At 39.2% G+C, this 18,904-nt stretch overlaps 2 protein-coding genes across 2 annotated transcripts; both read left to right on the forward strand.

Moving 5' to 3' along the window:
• Positions 1 to 7,937: 7,937 nt before the first annotated feature.
• Positions 7,938 to 8,513, forward strand: LOC124742254. The gene has a single exon (XM_047248785.1). It carries the CDS (start codon positions 7,938 to 7,940, stop codon positions 8,511 to 8,513), a length of 576 nt encoding a protein of 191 aa, XP_047104741.1.
• A 9,769-nt stretch (positions 8,514 to 18,282) lies between these two features.
• On the forward strand, positions 18,283 to 18,888 carry LOC124742255 (the record flags this gene model as incomplete). The annotated part of the gene is made up of 1 exon (XM_047248786.1): positions 18,283 to 18,888. A coding segment is annotated over exon 1 (606 nt), but the record flags the coding sequence as incomplete, so codon positions are not given.
• Between the last annotated feature and the right edge of the window lie 16 nt (positions 18,889 to 18,904).

Raw genomic sequence — 18,904 nt, forward strand, 5'->3', positions numbered from 1 at the left:
TGATGTATTTGGTATGAGATCATGATTTTTAAAGTACGTTTGAGGCAGCTGACACTTTTGACATGAGCAGAGAATTTTTTTAGGCTTAGAAATTATTGAAGGAAGCTACGACGATTTTGAGATTTGACTGAGGTGTTATGATGTTATGTTTTACGACGACGATGTGTATTATGCTGCTGAGGTATGTTTATGATTAATAGACTGATGCTATAAGAGTTATTTGATTATGCTACTTATCTGTTATGATGCAATATTGAGGAAGTGTCGACGAATAAGGTAAGGAATAATGAATAGTGGTTAGGGACTCTGATTTATGAAAAGGATGTTGGAAACCAAGAAACGTACTTTAAGAGTTATGAAATGTGTGTGTATATGCGTGAATGTATTACAATGCAGACGAAAATTTTTTTTGGACACTGTTATATCAATAGCATTTTGTTTCTACAGATTTGTAACGCAAATTCTTGACCTGTGAAATATTTTTATATCAGACTGTCACCTCAGCGGTAAATATTTCCGTAAGAAAGTTAAGTGACCACCTGCACGTAATGCGTTGCGGGCACCCAGCTGTGTCAGACGCCTGGAGAAAAAGCCATTATTGCGAGCCCTTTTCAGCGGCACAGGTAGAAAAAAAAGAAAGGGAAGGCCATTGTACGCGCTACTGACATCTCCTTGTTGAAAGCATACTGTGGAGCTCGTAATTTATGATATTTACTGAAATGCCTAATGAAACGATGAGAAACATTTCACAGCTATTGTCTTGCTAGTTAAGAAAAATGCCATATGGCTTGCTTTATGTATTTATTTACACATTTTGTTTAATATCAAGTTTCTAGCTGCACTGCAGCAATGGTTAAAATAAAATTTAATATATGTACTAATATAAATATTTTATGCCTACAGATCCAGTAAATAATTTTATGATCCATCCAAAACAAATGAGGGAGCACAAAAAGAAATTTCCCTTCACAGGAATTGCATAAATAATTTTTTTACGATTTGGTAACTTATCTACTAGCGTAAGTTTTTGTGATGCATCACTCTAATGTTAAGATGTGACATAGGTATTAGACATGGCCATTTTAGTGTAATATTTTTTCTGCTTGCGCTATGTCATGTTTAGGTATAAGTTGCTGCCGTTTGCCAGGCATAGTGTTATTGAATTTGACTTTTGCTAATTTATGCTGCTAGCTTTGCCAATTTGCATTTTTTGTCATTTCTGTTTGTGTTGATTTGTTGGGATGCTGCATTGCCTCGTCCCTTGGTATATATATATCTGAGCTCAGTAGATTTAAGTTAGCTTAAGAGGGGGTAGACTATATAAGAAACTGAATATGGAGAATAGGTAAAGAATGCATTACGAAGAAAGATTTGGGCCCCAATGAGTATTGTACAATCAGAAATAATTATTTTGAAAGAAATATGAATAGAATACAGGAACGAGGTATAGGTAGGATTTTCTTGGAAATAAATGATGAGGTAAGCAATGTGTGAACATATAAATACAGAAAGCATGCTTAGATAGAATTTTTTGGTGGAAACAAAGGATGAAATACGAGGAAAGATATATGGAATGAAGTTTTGGGGTGGACTGCAGTACCAAATGTTACACTGAAAACAAACCCTGTCCTTTCCTTTTGTGTTATTCCGCTATATGTTTGTGTGCCCTTGTGTATTTGTGTTTTTCCTGTCTTTATGTGTTTAGCTGATGAGAGCTATGTTGTAGAATTTTTCTAATACTCTGTTATTTTCTTTGGAAAGATGCTTAGACATTATTTATTCTGTGTTGTTTTCATGCTCATGTGTGAAGTTGACGTTTCAAAAGTGATTCTGATCTTTTATTTTTGTACTCATGTCATCATTCCTGTAACACTGATGTATATGTTTATTTCTATTCTTTTGTAAAGTCTGTATTACTACAAATGTTATCTGTATTGTTATGTTTTTAATGATGTATTTTGTATCTTTGTAATTGTATTCTTATGTTATATAATTGTAATTGACACCAGTTCATCATATTATTATCTTGTAAGCATTCATTTCACTGCACACTTTTCTGTTGGTCATACTATATGGACACTATGTGAGAAGTTGGGACTGTTAGTGTTTGCACATGTGTTATTAATTCAGCAAGGGACTGGATAACAGCATTGCTGGTTCTAAGGACAACTCCAAAAAGTTTGTGAGTGCACTAGTGGTGGTTATGGACTTGCTCTATTTTCCGCAAGACTCTTCATTGGTGAATGTGCACCGGCACAGTCGCAACAGATGGCTGCTGGCCGTCTCCACAAGGACTACAGTGGGTCTGCATCTTTGATGGCCCACCAATACCATAATTTCTACAAGGACTGCAGTGGGTCTGCGCCTCTGGTGGCCCACCAATACCACAATCTCTACCAGGACTACAGTGGGTCTACTCTGTGATGACCTACCTACCAATATTCATCAACTTCGACTGACTCTGCTGTGGGTTTGCTCTGTTGTGGCCCATTACCTGTCAGCATGTCAAGAGTCAGCACTGTCTTACCGTTGGAAGGACAATACTACTTCTTCAAGATTGCATGGAAATCCACTACTTCCGTGTGTGTTGTATTTTACTGCTCAGACTTTGAGCAAACAAACTGCAGGTTGAATGATCAGGACTGTCTTTATTGACTGTGAAAAAAATTTTTAGCTGTTGACCAACATTGTATCAATAAGTGTGTGCATTTGATATCATTGTTATTGTAATTATGAAAAATTTTATCAAATCTTTATTGGCCACTGCCCAAAAATATTTTGTAAAATTTTTTGTGGGGAGCATGGGGGCTATGTAAGTAGGCTGTTTATGTTTTCGCTATATGTAAGTAGGCTGTTTAAGGCTGTTTATGTTTTCTCTATGTAAGTAGGCTGTTTATGTTTTCTTATTGGCAACATTACGTAACGCTCAATATGAAAATCACTGGCTGTGCTGTGTGCAGTCTGTGGCTAGTTTGCATTGTTGTCTGCCATTGTAGTGTTGGGCAGCGGCAGCTGGATGTGAACAGCGCATAGCGTTGCGCAGTGGGAGGTGAGCCGCCAGCAGTGGTGGATGTGGGGAGAGAGATGGCGGAGGCTTGCAATTTGTCATGAACTGATATATATATTATGACTTGTGATGATATTAAGGTAAATACATTGTTTGTTCTCTATTAATATCTTTCATTTGCTAACTATCCCTATCAGTAGTTAGTGCCTTTAGTAGTTTGAATCTTTTATTCAGCTGGCAGTAGTGGCGCTTGCTGTATTGCAGTAGCTTGAGCAGCGAAGATTTTTGTGAGGTAAGTGATTTGTGAAAGGTATAGTTTAATGTTAGTCAGGGCCATTCTTTTGTAGGGAATTTTGAAAGTCAGATTGCGTTGCGCTAACAAAGTATTGTGTGTCAGGTTAAGCACAGTCATGTATAAATTGTTCAAAGGGGACGTTTCAATGGGAAGAACGCAAACATGGGAAAAACGCAAATATGGGAAAAACGCAAATATGGGAACAACGCAAATATGGGAACAACGCAAATATGGGAACAACGCAAATATGGGAACAACGCAAATATGGGAACAACGAAAATATGGGAACAACGAAAATATGGGAACAACGAAAATATGGGAACAACGCAAATATGGGAACAACGCAAATATGGGAAAAACGCAAATATGGGAAAAACGCAAATATGGGAAAAACGCAAATATGGGAAAAACGCAAATATGGGAAAAACGCAAATATGGGAAAAACGCAAATATGGGAAAAACGCAAATATGGGAAAAACGCAAATATGGGAAAAACGCAAATATGGGAAAAACGCAAATATGGGAAAAACGCAATGGGAAAAACGCAAACATGGGAAAAACGCAAACATGGGAAAAACGCAAACATGGGAAAAACGCAAACATGGGAAAAACGCAAACATGGGAAAAACGCAAATGTAGTGAAAGAGAAATTTGTGGCACAACTTGACAAGAGGAAAGAATCAGTTGGTAGGACATAGTCTGAAGCCTCAAGGGTTAACGAAATATAGGTCAAAAGCAAATATGGGAAAAACGCAAATATGGGAAAAACGCAAATATGGGGAAAACGCAAATATGGGGAAAACGCAAATATGGGGAAAACGCAAATATGGGAAAAACGCAAATATGGGAAAAACGCAAATATGGGGAAAACACAAATATGGGGAAAACGCAAATATGGGGAAAACGCAAATATGGGGAAAACGCAAATATGGGGAAAACGCAAATATGGGGAAAACGCAAATATGGGGAAAACGCAAATATGGGGAAAACGCAAATATGGGGAAAACGCAAATATGGGGAAAACGCAAATATGGGGAAAACGCAAATATGGGGAAAACGCAAATATGGGGAAAACGCAAACATGGGAAAAACGCAAACATGGGAAAAACGCAAACATGGGAAAAACGCAAACATGGGAAAAACGCAAACATGGGAAAAACGCAAACATGGGAAAAACGCAAACATGGGAAAAACGCAAACATGGGAAAAACGCAAGCATGGGAAAAACGCAAACATGGGAAAAACGCAAACATGGGAAAAACGCAAACATGGGAAAAACGCAAACATGGGAAAAACGCAAACATGGGAAAAACGCAAACATGGGAAAAACGCAAACATGGGAAAAACACAAACATGGGAAAAACGCAAACATGGGAAAAATGCAAATGTAGTGAAAGAGAAATTTGTGGCACAACTTGACAAGAGGAAAGAATCAGTTGGTAGGACATAGTCTGAAGCCTCAAGGGTTAACGAAATATAGGTCAAAAGCAAATATGGAAAAAACGCAAATATGGGAAAAACGCAAATGTGGGAAAAACGCAGATGTGGGAAAAACGCAAATGTGGGAAAAACGCATATGTGGGAAAAACGCATATGTGGGAAAAACGCATATGTGGGAAAAACGCATATGTGGGAAAAACGCATATGTGGGAAAAACGCATATGTGGGAAAAACGCATATGTGGGAAAAACGCATATGTGGGAAAAACGCATATGTGGGAAAAACGCATATGTGGGAAAAACGCATATGTGGGAAAAACGCATATGTGGGAAAAACGCATATGTCGGAAAAACGCATATGTGGGAAAAACGCATATGTGGGAAAAATGCATATGTGGGAAAAACGCAAATGTGGGAAAAACGCATATGTGGGAAAAACGCATATGTGGGAAAAACGCAAATGTAAGAAAAACGCATATGTGGGAAAAACGCATATGTGGGAAAAACGCATATGTGGGAAAAACGCATATGTGGGAAAAACGCATATGTGGGAAAACGCATATGTGGGTAAAACGCATATGTGGGAAAAACGCATATGTCGGAAAAACGCATATGTGGGAAAAACGCATATGTGGGAAAAACGCATATGTGGGAAAAACGCAAATATGGGAAAAACGCAAATATGGGAAAAACGCAAATATGGGAAAAACGCAAATATGGGAAAAACGCAAATATGGGAAAAACGCAAATATGGGAAAAACGCAAATATGGGAAAAACGCAATGGGAAAAACGCAAACATGGGAAAAACGCAAACATGGGAAAAACGCAAACATGGGAAAAACGCAAACATGGGAAAAACGCAAACATGGGAAAAACACAAACATGGGAAAAACGCAAATGTAGTGAAAGAGAAATTTGTGGCACAACTTGACAAGAGGAAAGAATCAGTTGGTAGGACATAGTCTGAAGCCTCAAGGGTTAACGAAATATAGGTCAAAAGCAAATATGGGAAAAACGCAAAGATGGGAAAAACGCAAATATGGGGAAAACGCAAATATGGGGAAAACGCAAATATGGGGAAAACGCAAATATGGGAAAAACGCAAATATGGGAAAAACGCAAATATGGGGAAAACACAAATATGGGGAAAACGCAAATATGGGGAAAACGCAAATATGGGGAAAACGCAAATATGGGGAAAACGCAAATATGGGGAAAACGCAAATATGGGGAAAACGCAAATATGGGGAAAACGCAAATATGGGGAAAACGCAAATATGGGGAAAACGCAAATATGGGGAAAACGCAAATATGGGGAAAACGCAAATATGGGGAAAACGCAAATATGGGGAAAACGCAAATATGGGAAAAACGCAAACATGGGAAAAACGCAAACATGGGAAAAACGCAAACATGGGAAAAACGCAAACATGGGAAAAACGCAAACATGGGAAAAACGCAAACATGGGAAAAACGCAAACATGGGAAAAACGCAAACATGGGAAAAACGCAAGCATGGGAAAAACGCAAACATGGGAAAAACGCAAACATGGGAAAAACGCAAACATGGGAAAAACGCAAACATGGGAAAAACGCAAACATGGGAAAAACGCAAACATGGGAAAAACGCAAACATGGGAAAAACACAAACATGGGAAAAACGCAAACATGGGAAAAATGCAAATGTAGTGAAAGAGAAATTTGTGGCACAACTTGACAAGAGGAAAGAATCAGTTGGTAGGACATAGTCTGAAGCCTCAAGGGTTAACGAAATATAGGTCAAAAGCAAATATGGAAAAAACGCAAATATGGGAAAAACGCAAATGTGGGAAAAACGCAGATGTGGGAAAAACGCAAATGTGGGAAAAACGCATATGTGGGAAAAACGCATATGTGGGAAAAACGCATATGTGGGAAAAACGCATATGTGGGAAAAACGCATATGTGGGAAAAACGCATATGTGGGAAAAACGCATATGTGGGAAAAACGCATATGTGGGAAAAACGCATATGTGGGAAAAACGCATATGTGGGAAAAACGCATATGTGGGAAAAACGCATATGTCGGAAAAACGCATATGTGGGAAAAACGCATATGTGGGAAAAATGCATATGTGGGAAAAACGCAAATGTGGGAAAAACGCATATGTGGGAAAAACGCATATGTGGGAAAAACGCAAATGTGGGAAAAACGCATATGTGGGAAAAACGCATATGTGGGAAAAACGCATATGTGGGAAAAACGCATATGTGGGAAAAACGCATATGTGGGAAAACGCATATGTGGGTAAAACGCATATGTGGGAAAAACGCATATGTCGGAAAAACGCATATGTGGGAAAAACGCATATGTGGGAAAAACGCAAATATGGGAAAAACGCAAATATGGGAAAAACGCAATTATGGGAAAAACGCAATTATGGGAAAAATGCAAATGTAAGAAAAAAGAAATTCGTGGCACAACTTGACAATAGGAAAGAATCAGTTGGTTGGACATAGTCTGAAGCATGAAGGGTTCAGGAAATATGGGAAAAACGCAAGTATGGGGAAAGTGCAAGTATGAGAAAAGCGTAAATATGGGAAAAACGCAAATGTAGTGAAAGAGAAATTTGTGGCACAACTTGACAAGAGGAAAGAATCAGTTGCTAGGACATAGTCTGAAGCCTCAAGGGTCAAACGCAAATATGGGAAAAACGCAAATATGGGAAAAACGCAAATATGGGAAAAACGCAAATATGGGAACAACGCAAATATGGGAACAACGCAAATATGGGAACAACGAAAATATGGGAACAACGAAAATATGGGAACAACGAAAATATGGGAACAACGAAAATATGGGAACAACGAAAATATGGGAACAACGCAAATATGGGAACAACGCAAATAAGGGAACAACGCAAATATGGGAACAACGCAAATATGGGAACAACGCAAATATGGGAAAAACGCAAATATGGGAAAAACGCAAATATGGGAAAAACGCAAATATGGGAAAAACGCAAATATGGGAAAAACGCAATGGGAAAAACGCAAACATGGGAAAAACGCAAACATGGGAAAAACGCAAATGTAGTGAAAGAGAAATTTGTGGCACAACTTGACAAGAGGAAAGAATCAGTTGGTAGGACATAGTCTGAAGCCTCAAGGGTTAACGAAATATAGGTCAAAAGCAAATATGGGAAAAACGCAAATATGGGAAAAACGCAAATATGGGGAAAACGCAAATATGGGGAAAACGCAAATATGGGAAAAACGCAAATATGGGAAAAACGCAAATATGGGGAAAACGCAAATATGGGGAAAACGCAAATATGGGGAAAACGCAAATATGGGGAAAACGCAAATATGGGGAAAACGCAAATATGGGGAAAACGCAAATATGGGGAAAACGCAAATATGGGGAAAACGCAAATATGGGGAAAACGCAAATATGGGGAAAACGCAAATATGGGGAAAACGCAAATATGGGGAAAACGCAAATATGGGGAAAACGCAAATATGGGGAAAACGCTAATATGGGAAAAACGCAAACATGGGAAAAACGCAAACATGGGAAAAACGCAAACATGGGAAAAACGCAAGCATGGGAAAAACGCAAACATGGGAAAAACGCAAACATGGGAAAAACGCAAACATGGGAAAAACGCAAACATGGGAAAAACGCAAACATGGGAAAAACGCAAACATGGGAAAAACGCAAACATGGGAAAAACGCAAACATGGGAAAAATGCAAATGTAGTGAAAGAGAAATTTGTGGCACAACTTGACAAGAGGAAAGAATCAGTTGGTAGGACATAGTCTGAAGCCTCAAGGGTTAACGAAATATAGGTCAAAAGCAAATATGGAAAAAACGCAAATATGGGAAAAACGCAAATGTGGGAAAAACGCAGATGTGGGAAAAACGCAAATGTGGGAAAAACGCATATGTGGGAAAAACGCATATGTGGGAAAAACGCATATGTGGGAAAAACGCATATGTGGGAAAAACGCATATGTGGGAAAAACGCAAATGTGGGAAAAACGCATATGTGGGAAAAACGCATATGTGGGAAAAACGCATATGTGGGAAAAACGCATATGTGGGAAAAACGCATATGTGGGAAAAACGCATATGTGGGAAAAACGCATATGTGGGAAAAACGCATATGTGGGAAAAACGCATATGTGGGAAAAACGCATATGTGGGAAAAACGCATATGTGGGAAAAACGCATATGTCGGAAAAACGCATATGTGGGAAAAACGCATATGTGGGAAAAACGCATATGTGGGAAAAACGCAAATGTGGGAAAAACGCATATGTGGGAAAAACGCATATGTGGGAAAAACGCATATGTGGGAAAAACGCATATGTGGGAAAAACGCATATGTGGGAAAAACGCATATGTGGGAAAAACGCATATGTGGGAAAAACGCATATGTGGGAAAAACGCATATGTGGGAAAAACGCATATGTGGGAAAAACGCATATGTCGGAAAAACGCATATGTGGGAAAAACGCATATGTGGGAAAAACGCAAATATGGGAAAACGCAAATATGGGAAAAACGCAATTATGGGAAAAACGCAATTATGGGAAAAATGCAAATGTAAGAAAAAAGAAATTCGTGGCACAACTTGACAATAGGAAAGAATCAGTTGGTTGGACATAGTCTGAAGCATGAAGGGTTCAGGAAATATGGGAAAAACGCAAGTATGGGGAAAGTGCAAGTATGAGAAAAGCGTAAATATGGGAAAAACGCAAATGTAGTGAAAGAGAAATTTGTGGCACAACTTGACAAGAGGAAAGAATCAGTTGCTAGGACATAGTCTGAAGCCTCAAGGGTCAAACGCAAATATGGGAAAAACGCAAATATGGGAAAAACGCAAATATGGGAAAAACGCAATTATGGGAACAACGCAAATATGGGAACAACGCAAATATGGGAACAACGAAAATATGGGAACAACGAAAATATGGGAACAACGAAAATATGGGAACAACGAAAATATGGGAACAACGAAAATATGGGAACAACGCAAATATGGGAACAACGCAAATAAGGGAACAACGCAAATATGGGAACAACGCAAATATGGGAACAACGCAAATATGGGAACAACGCAAATATGGGAACAACGCAAATATGGGAACAACGCAAATATGGGAACAACGCAAATAAGGGAACAACGCAAATATGGGAACAACGCAAATATGGGAACAACGCAAATATGGGAACAACGCAAATATGGGAACAACGCAAATATGGCAACAACGCAAATATGGGAACAACGCAAATATGGGAACAACGCAAATATGGGAACAACGCAAATATGGGAACAACGCAAATATGGGAACAACGCAAATATGGGAACAACGCAAATATGGGAACAACGCAAATATGGGAACAACGCAATTATGGGAACAACGCAAATATGGGAACAACGCAAATATGGGAACAACGCAAATATGGGAACAACGCAAATATGGGAACAACGCAAATATGGGAACAACGCAAATATGGGAACAACGCAAATATGGGAACAACGCAAATATGGGACAAACGCAAATATGGGACAAACGCAAATATGGGACAAACGCAAATATGGGACAAACGCAAATATGGGACAAACGCAAATATGGGACAAACGCAAATATGGGAAAAACCCAAATATGGGAAAAACCCAAATATGGGAAAAACCCAAATATGGGAAAAACCCAAATATGGGAAAAACGCAAATATGGGAAAAACGCAAATATGGGAAAAACGCAAATATGGGAAAAACGCAAATATGGGAAAAACGCAAATATGGGAACAACGCAAATATGGGAACAACGCAAATATGGGAACAACGCAAATATGGGAACAACGCAAATATGGGAACAACGCAAATATGGGAACAACGCAAATATGGGAACAACGCAAATATGGGAACAACGCAAATATGGGAACAACGAAAATATGGGAAAAACGCAAACATGGGAAAAACGCAAACATGGGAAAAACGCAAACATGGGAAAAACGCAAACATGGGAAAAACGCAAACATGGGAACAACGAAAATATGGGAACAACGAAAATATGGGAACAACGAAAATATGGGAACAACGATAAATATGGGAACAACGCAAATATGGGAACAACGCAAATATGGGAACAACGCAAATATGGGAACAACGCAAATATGGGAACAACGCAATTAAGGGGAACAACGCAATTATGGGAACAACGCAATTATGGGAACAACGCAATTATGGGAACAACGCAATTATGGGAACAACGCAATTATGGGAACAACGCAATTATGGGAACAACGCAATTATGGGAACAACGCAATTATGGGAACAACGCAATTATGGGAAAAACGCAATTATGGGAAAAACGCAATTATGGGAAAAACGCAATTATGGGAAAAAAGCAATAATGGGAAAAAAGCAATTATGGGAAAAACGCAATTATGGGAAAAACGCAATTATGGGAAAAACGCAATTATGGGAAAAACGCAATTATGGGAAAAACGCAATTATGGGAAAAACGCAATTATGGGAAAAACGCAATTATGGGAAAAACGCAATTATGGGAAAGACGCAATTATGGGAAAACGCAATTATGGGAAAGACGCAATTATGGGAAAAACGCAATTATGGGAAAAACGCGATTATTGGAAAAACGCAATTATGGGAAAAACGCAATTATGGGAAAAACGCAATTATGGGAAAAACGCAATTATGGGAAAAACGCAATTATGGGAAAAACGCAATTATGGGAAAAATGCAAATGTTAGAAAAAAGAAATTCGTGGCACAACTTGACAAGAGGATAGAATCAGTTGGTAGGATATAGTCTGAAGCCTCAAGGGTTAACGAAATATAGGTCAAAAGTAAATATGGGAAAAACGCAAATATGGGAAAAACGCAAATATGGGAAAAACGCAAATATGAGAAAAACGCAAATATGGGAAAAACGCAAACATGGGAAAAACGCAAACATGGGAAAAACGCAAACATGGGAAAAAGGCAAACATGGGAAAAAGGCAAATGTAGTGAAAGAGAAATTTGTGGCACAACTTGACAAGAGGATAGAATCAGTTGGTAGGACATAGCCTGAAGCCTAAAGGGTTAGCGAAACATAGGTCAAACGCAAATATGGGAAAAACGCAAATATGGGAAAGACGCAAATATGGGAAAGACGCAAATATGGGGAAGACGCAAATATGGGAAAGACGCAAATATGGGAAAGACGCAAATATGGGAAAGACGCAAATATGGGAAAGACGCAAATATGGGAAAGACGCAAATATGGGAAAGACGCAAATATGGGAAAGACGCAAATATGGGAAAAACGCAAATATGGGAAAAACGCAAATATGGGAAGAACGCAAATATGGGAAGAACGCAAATATTGGAAGAACGCAAATATGGGAAGAACGCAAACATGGGAAGAACGCAAACATGGGAAGAACGCAAACATGGGAAGAACGCAAACATGGGAAGAACGCAAACATGGGAAGAACGCAAACATGGGAAGAACGCAAACATGGGACGAACGCAAACATGGGACAAACGCAAACATGGGACAAACGCAAACATGGGACAAACGCAAACATGGGACAAACGCAAATATGGGACAAACGCAAATATGGGACAAACGCAAATATGGGACAAACGCAAATATGGGACAAACGCAAATATGGGACAAACGCAAATATGGGAAAAACCCAAATATGGGAAAAACCCAAATATGGGAAAAACCCAAATATGGGAAAAACCCAAATATGGGAAAAACGCAAATATGCGAAAAACGCAAATATGGGAAAAACGCAAATATGGGAAAAACGCAAATATGGGAAAAACGCAAATATGGGAAAAACGCAAATATGGGAAAAACGCAAATATGGGAAAAACGCAAATATGGGGACAACGCAAATATGGGGACAACGCAAATATGGGAACAACGCAAATATGGGAACAACGCAAATATGGGAACAACGCAAATATGGGAACAACGCAAATATGGGAACAACGCAAATATGGGAACAACGCAAATATGGGAACAACGCAAATATGGGAACAACGCAAATATGGGAACAACGAAAATATGGGAAAAACGCAAACATGGGAAAAACGCAAACATGGGAAAAACGCAAACATGGGAAAAACGCAAACATGGGAAAAACGCAAACATGGGAACAACGAAAATATGGGAACAACGAAAATATGGGAACAACGAAAATATGGGAACAACGCAAATATGGGAAAAACGCAAATATGGGAAAAACGCAAATATGGGAAAAACGCAAATATGGGAAAAACGCAAATACGGGAAAAACGCAAATACGGGAAAAATGCAAATATGGGAAAAACGCAAATATGGGAAAAACGCAAATATGGGAAAAACGCAAATATGGGGAAAACGCAAATATGGGAAAAACGCAAATATGGGAAAAACGCAAATATGGGAAAAACGCAAGTATGGGAAAAACGCAAATATGGGGAAAACGCAAATATGGGAAAAACGCAAACATGGGAAAAACGCAAACATGGGAAAAACGCAAATATGGGAAAAACGCAAACATGGGAAAAACGCAAACATGGGAAAAACGAAAACATCGGAAAAACGCAAACATCGGAAAAACGCAAACATCGGAAAAACGCAAACATGGGAAAAAGGCAAATGTAGTGAAAGAGAAATTTGTGGCACAACTTGACAAGAGGATAGAATCAGTTGGTAGGACATAGCCTGAAGCCTCAAGGGTTAGCGAAACATAGGTCAAAAGCAAATATGGGAAAAACGGAAATATGGGAAAAACGCAAGTATGGGAAAAACGCAAGTATGGGAAAAACGCAAGTTTGGGAAAAACGCAAGTATGGGAAAACGCAAGTATGGGAAAAACGCAAGTATGGGAAAAACGCAAGTATGGGAAAAACGCAAATATGGGACAAACGCAAATATGGGACAAACGCAAATATGGGAAAAACGCAAATATGGGAAAAACGCAAATATGGGAAAAACGCAAATATGGGAAAAACGCAAATATGGGAAAAACGCAAATATGGGAAAAACGCAAATATGGGAAAAACGCAAATATGGGAACAACGCAAATATGGGAACAACGCAAATATGGGAACAACGCAAATATGGGAAAAACGCAAATATGGGAAAAAGGCAAATATGGGAAAAAGGCAAATATGGGAAAAACGCAAATATGGGAAAAACGCAAACATGGGAAAAACGCAAACATGGGAAAAACGCAAACATGGGAAAAACGCAAACATGGGAAAAACGCAAACATGGGAAAAACGCAAACATGGGAAAAACGCAAATGTAGTGAAAGAGAAATTTGTGGCACAACTTGACAAGAGGAAAGAATCAGTTGGTAGGACATAGTCTGAAGCCTCAAGGGTTAACGAAATATAGGTCAAAAGCAAATATGGGAAAAACGCAAATATGGGAAAAACGCAAATATGGGAAAAACGCAAATATGGGAAAAACGCAAATATGGGAAAAACGCAAATATGGGAAAAACGCAAATATGGGAAAAACGCAAATATGGGAAAAACGCAAATATGGGAAAAACGCAAATATGGGAAAAACGCAAGTATGGGAAAAACGCAAGTATGGGAAAAACGCAAGTATGGGAAAAACGCAAGTATGGGAAAAACGCAAGTATGGGAAAAACGCAAGTATGGGAAAAACGCAAGTATGGGAAAAACGCAAATATGGGAAAAACGCAAATATGGGAAAAACGTAAATATGGGAAAAACGCAAATATGGGAAAAACGCAAATATGGGAAAACCGCAAATATGGGAAAAACGCAAATATGGGAAAAACCCAAATATGGGAAAAACGCAAATATGGGAAAAACGCAAATATGGGAAAAACCCGAATGTGAGAAAAACGCAAGTATGGGAAAAACGCAAGTATGGGAAAAACGCAAGTATGGGAAAAACGCAAGTATGGGAAAAACGCAAGCATGGGAAAAACGCAAGCATGGGAAAAACGCAGGCATGGGAAAAACGCAAGCATGGGAAAAACGCAGGCATGGGAAAAACGCAAGCATGGGAAAAACGCAAGCATGGGAAAAACGCAAGCATGGGAAAAACGCAAGCATGGGAAAAACGCAAGCATGGGAAAAACGCAAGCATGGGAAAAACGCAAGCATGGGAAAAACGCAAACATGGGAAAAACGCAAACATGGGAAAAACGCAAGCATGGGAAAAACGCAAACATGGGAAAAACGCAAACATGGGAAAAACGCAAACATGGGAAAAACGCAAACATGGGAAAAACGCAAACATGGGAAAAACGCAAACATGGGAAAAACGCAAACATGGGAAAAACGCAAACATGGGAAAAAATGGAAACATGGGAAAAATGCAAATGTAGTGAAAGAGAAATTTGTGGCACAACTTGACAAGAGGAAAGAATCAGTTGGTAGGACATAGTCTGAAGCCTCAAGGGTTAGCGAATTATAGGTCACAAGCAAATATGGGAAAAACGCAAATATGGGAAAAACGCAAATATGGGAAAAACGAAAATATGGGAAAAACGCAAATATGGGAAAAACGCAAATATGGGAAAAACGCAAATATGGGAAAAACGCAAATATGGGAAAAACGCAAATATGGGAAAAACGCAAATATGGGAAAAACGCAAATATGGGAAAAACGCAAAAATGGGAAAAACGCAAAAATGGGAAAAACGCAAAAATGGGAAAAACGCAAAAATGGGAAAAACGCAAAAATGGGAAAAACGCAAAAATGGGAAAAACGCAAATATGGGAAAAACGCAAATATGGGAAAAACGCAAATACGGGAAGAACGCAAATACGGGAAAAACGCAAATACGGGAAAAACGCAAATACGGGAAAAACGCAAATACGGGAAAAACGCAAATACGGGAAAAACGCAAATACGGGAAAAACGCAAATACGGGAAAAACGCAAATACGGGAAAAACGCAAATATGGGCAAAACGCAAATATGGGCAAAACGCAAATATGGGAAAAACGCATATGTGGGAAAAACGGATATGTGGGAAAAACGCAAATGTGGGAAAAACGGATATGTGGGAAAAACGGATATGTGGGAAAAACGCAAATATGGGAAAAACGCAATTATGGGAAAAATGCAAATGTAAGAAAAAAGAAATTCGTGGCACAACTTGACAATAGGAAAGAATCAGTTGGTTGGACATAGTCTGAAGCATGAAGGGTTCAGGAAATATGGGAAAAACGCAAGTATGGGAAAAGTGCAAGTATGAGAAAAGCGTAAATATGGGAAAAACGCAAATGTAGTGAAAGACAAATTTGTGGCACAACTGGACAAGAGGAAAGAATCAGTTGCTAGGACATAGTCTGAAGCCTCAAGGGTCAAACGCAAATTTGGGAAAAACGCAAATATGGGAACAACGCAAATATGGGAACAACGCAAATATGGGAACAACGCAAATATGGGAACAACGCAAATATGGGAACAACGCAAATATGGGAACAACGCAAATATGGGAACAACGCAAATATGGGAACAACGCAAATATGGGAACAACGCAAATATGGGAACAACGCAAATATGGGAACAACGCAATTATGGGAACAACGCAATTATGGGAACAACGCAATTATGGGAACAACGCAATTATGGGAACAACGCAATTATGGGAACAACGCAATTATGGGAACAACGCAATTATGGGTACAACGCAATTATGGGGAAAACGCAAATATGGGGAAAACGCAAATATGGGGAAAACGCAAATATGGGGAAATCGCAAATATGGGGAAAACGCAAATATGGGGAAAACGCAAATATGGGGAAAACGCAAATATGGGGAAAACGCAAATATGGGGAAAACGCAAATATGGGAAAAACGCAAACATGGGAAAAAGGCAAGCATGGGAAAAACGCAAGCATGGGAAAAACGCAAGCACGGGAAAAACGCAAGCATGGGAAAAACGCAAGCATGGGAAAAACGCAAGCATGGGAAAAACGCAAGCATGGGAAAAACGCAAGCATGGGAAAAACGCAAGCATGGGAAAAACGCAAGCATGGGAAAAACGCAAACATGGGAAAAACGCAAGCATGGGAAAAACGCAAACATGGGAAAAACGCAAACATGGGAAAAACGCAAACATGGGAAAAACGCAAACATGGGAAAAACGCAAACATGGGAAAAACGCAAACATGTGAAAGACGCAAACATTGGAAAGACGCAAACATGGGAAAGACGCAAACATGGGAAAGACGCAAACATGGGAAAGACGCAAACATGGGAAAGACGCAAACATGGGAAAAACGCAAACATGGGAAAAACGCAAACATGGGAAAAACGCAAACATGGGAAAAACGCAAACATGGGAAAAACGCAAATGTAGTGAAAGACAAATTTGTGGCACAACTGGACAAGAGGAAAGAATCAGTTGCTAGGACATTGTCTGAAGCCTCAAGGGTCAAACGCAAATATGGGAAAAACGCAAATATGGGAACAACGAAAATATGGGAACAACGCAAATATGGGAAAAACGCAAATATGGGAAAAACGCAAATATGGGAAAAACGCAAATATGGGAAAAACGCAAATATGGGAAAAACGTAAATATGGGAAAAACGCAAATAGGGGAACAACGCAAATATGGGAACAACGCAAATATGGGAACAACGCAAATATGGGAACAACGCAAATATGGGAAAAACGAAAATATGGGAAAAACGCAAATATGGGAAAAACGCAAATATGGGAAAAACGCAAATATGGGAAAAACGCAAATATGGGAAAAACGCAAATATGGGAAAAACGCAAATATGGGAAAAACGCAAATATGGGAAAAACGCAAAAATGGGAAAAACGCAAAAATGGGAAAAACGCAAAAATGGGAAAAACGCAAAAATGGGAAAAACGCAAAAATGGGAAAAACGCAAAAATGGGAAAAACGCAAATATGGGAAAAACGCAAATATGGGAAAAACGCAAATACGGGAAGAACGCAAATACGGGAAAAACGCAAATACGGGAAAAACGCAAATACGGGAAAAACGCAAATACGGGAAAAACGCAAATACGGGAAAAACGCAAATACGGGAAAAACGCAAATACGGGAAAAACGCAAATACGGGAAAAACGCAAATATGGGCAAAACGCAAATATGGGCAAAACGCAAATATGGGAAAAACGCATATGTGGGAAAAACGGATATGTGGGAAAAACGCAAATGTGGGAAAAACGGATATGTGGGAAAAACGGATATGTGGGAAAAACGCAAATATGGGAAAAACGCAATTATGGGAAAAATGCAAATGTAAGAAAAAAGAAATTCGTGGCACAACTTGACAATAGGAAAGAATCAGTTGGTTGGACATAGTCTGAAGCATGAAGGGTTCAGGAAATATGGGAAAAACGCAAGTATGGGAAAAGTGCAAGTATGAGAAAAGCGTAAATATGGGAAAAACGCAAATGTAGTGAAAGACAAATTTGTGGCACAACTGGACAAGAGGAAAGAATCAGTTGCTAGGACATAGTCTGAAGCCTCAAGGGTCAAACGCAAATTTGGGAAAAACGCAAATATGGGAACAACGCAAATATGGGAACAACGCAAATATGGGAACAACGCAAATATGGGAACAACGCAAATATGGGAACAACGCAAATATGGGAACAACGCAAATATGGGAACAACGCAAATATGGGAACAACGCAAATATGGGAACAACGCAAATATGGGAACAACGCAAATATGGGAACAACGCAATTATGGGAACAACGCAATTATGGGAACAACGCAATTATGGGAACAACGCAATTATGGGAACAACGCAATTATGGGAACAACGCAATTATGGGAACAACGCAATTATGGGAACAACGCAATTATGGGTACAACGCAATTATGGGGAAAACGCAAATATGGGGAAAACGCAAATATGGGGAAAACGCAAATATGGGGAAATCGCAAATATGGGGAAAACGCAATTATGGGGAAAACGCAAATATGGGGAAAACGCAAATATGGGAAAAACGCAAACATGGGAAAAAGGCAAGCATGGGAAAAACGCAAGCATGGGAAAAACGCAAGCACGGGAAAAACGCAAGCATGGGAAAAACGCAAGCATGGGAAAAACGCAAGCATGGGAAAAACGCAAGCATGGGAAAAACGCAAGCATGGGAAAAACGCAAGCATGGGAAAAA

Source organism: Schistocerca piceifrons, unplaced genomic scaffold, assembly GCF_021461385.2.
Source record: "Schistocerca piceifrons isolate TAMUIC-IGC-003096 unplaced genomic scaffold, iqSchPice1.1 HiC_scaffold_2249, whole genome shotgun sequence".
Lineage (NCBI taxonomy): Eukaryota > Metazoa > Arthropoda > Insecta > Orthoptera > Acrididae > Schistocerca > Schistocerca piceifrons.

What these genes read in the sequence shown, in the direction of transcription:
- LOC124742254 (XM_047248785.1), top strand. Translation starts at nt 7,938, where the DNA reads ATGGGAAAAACGCAAATATGGGGAAAACGCAAATATGGGGAAAACGCA.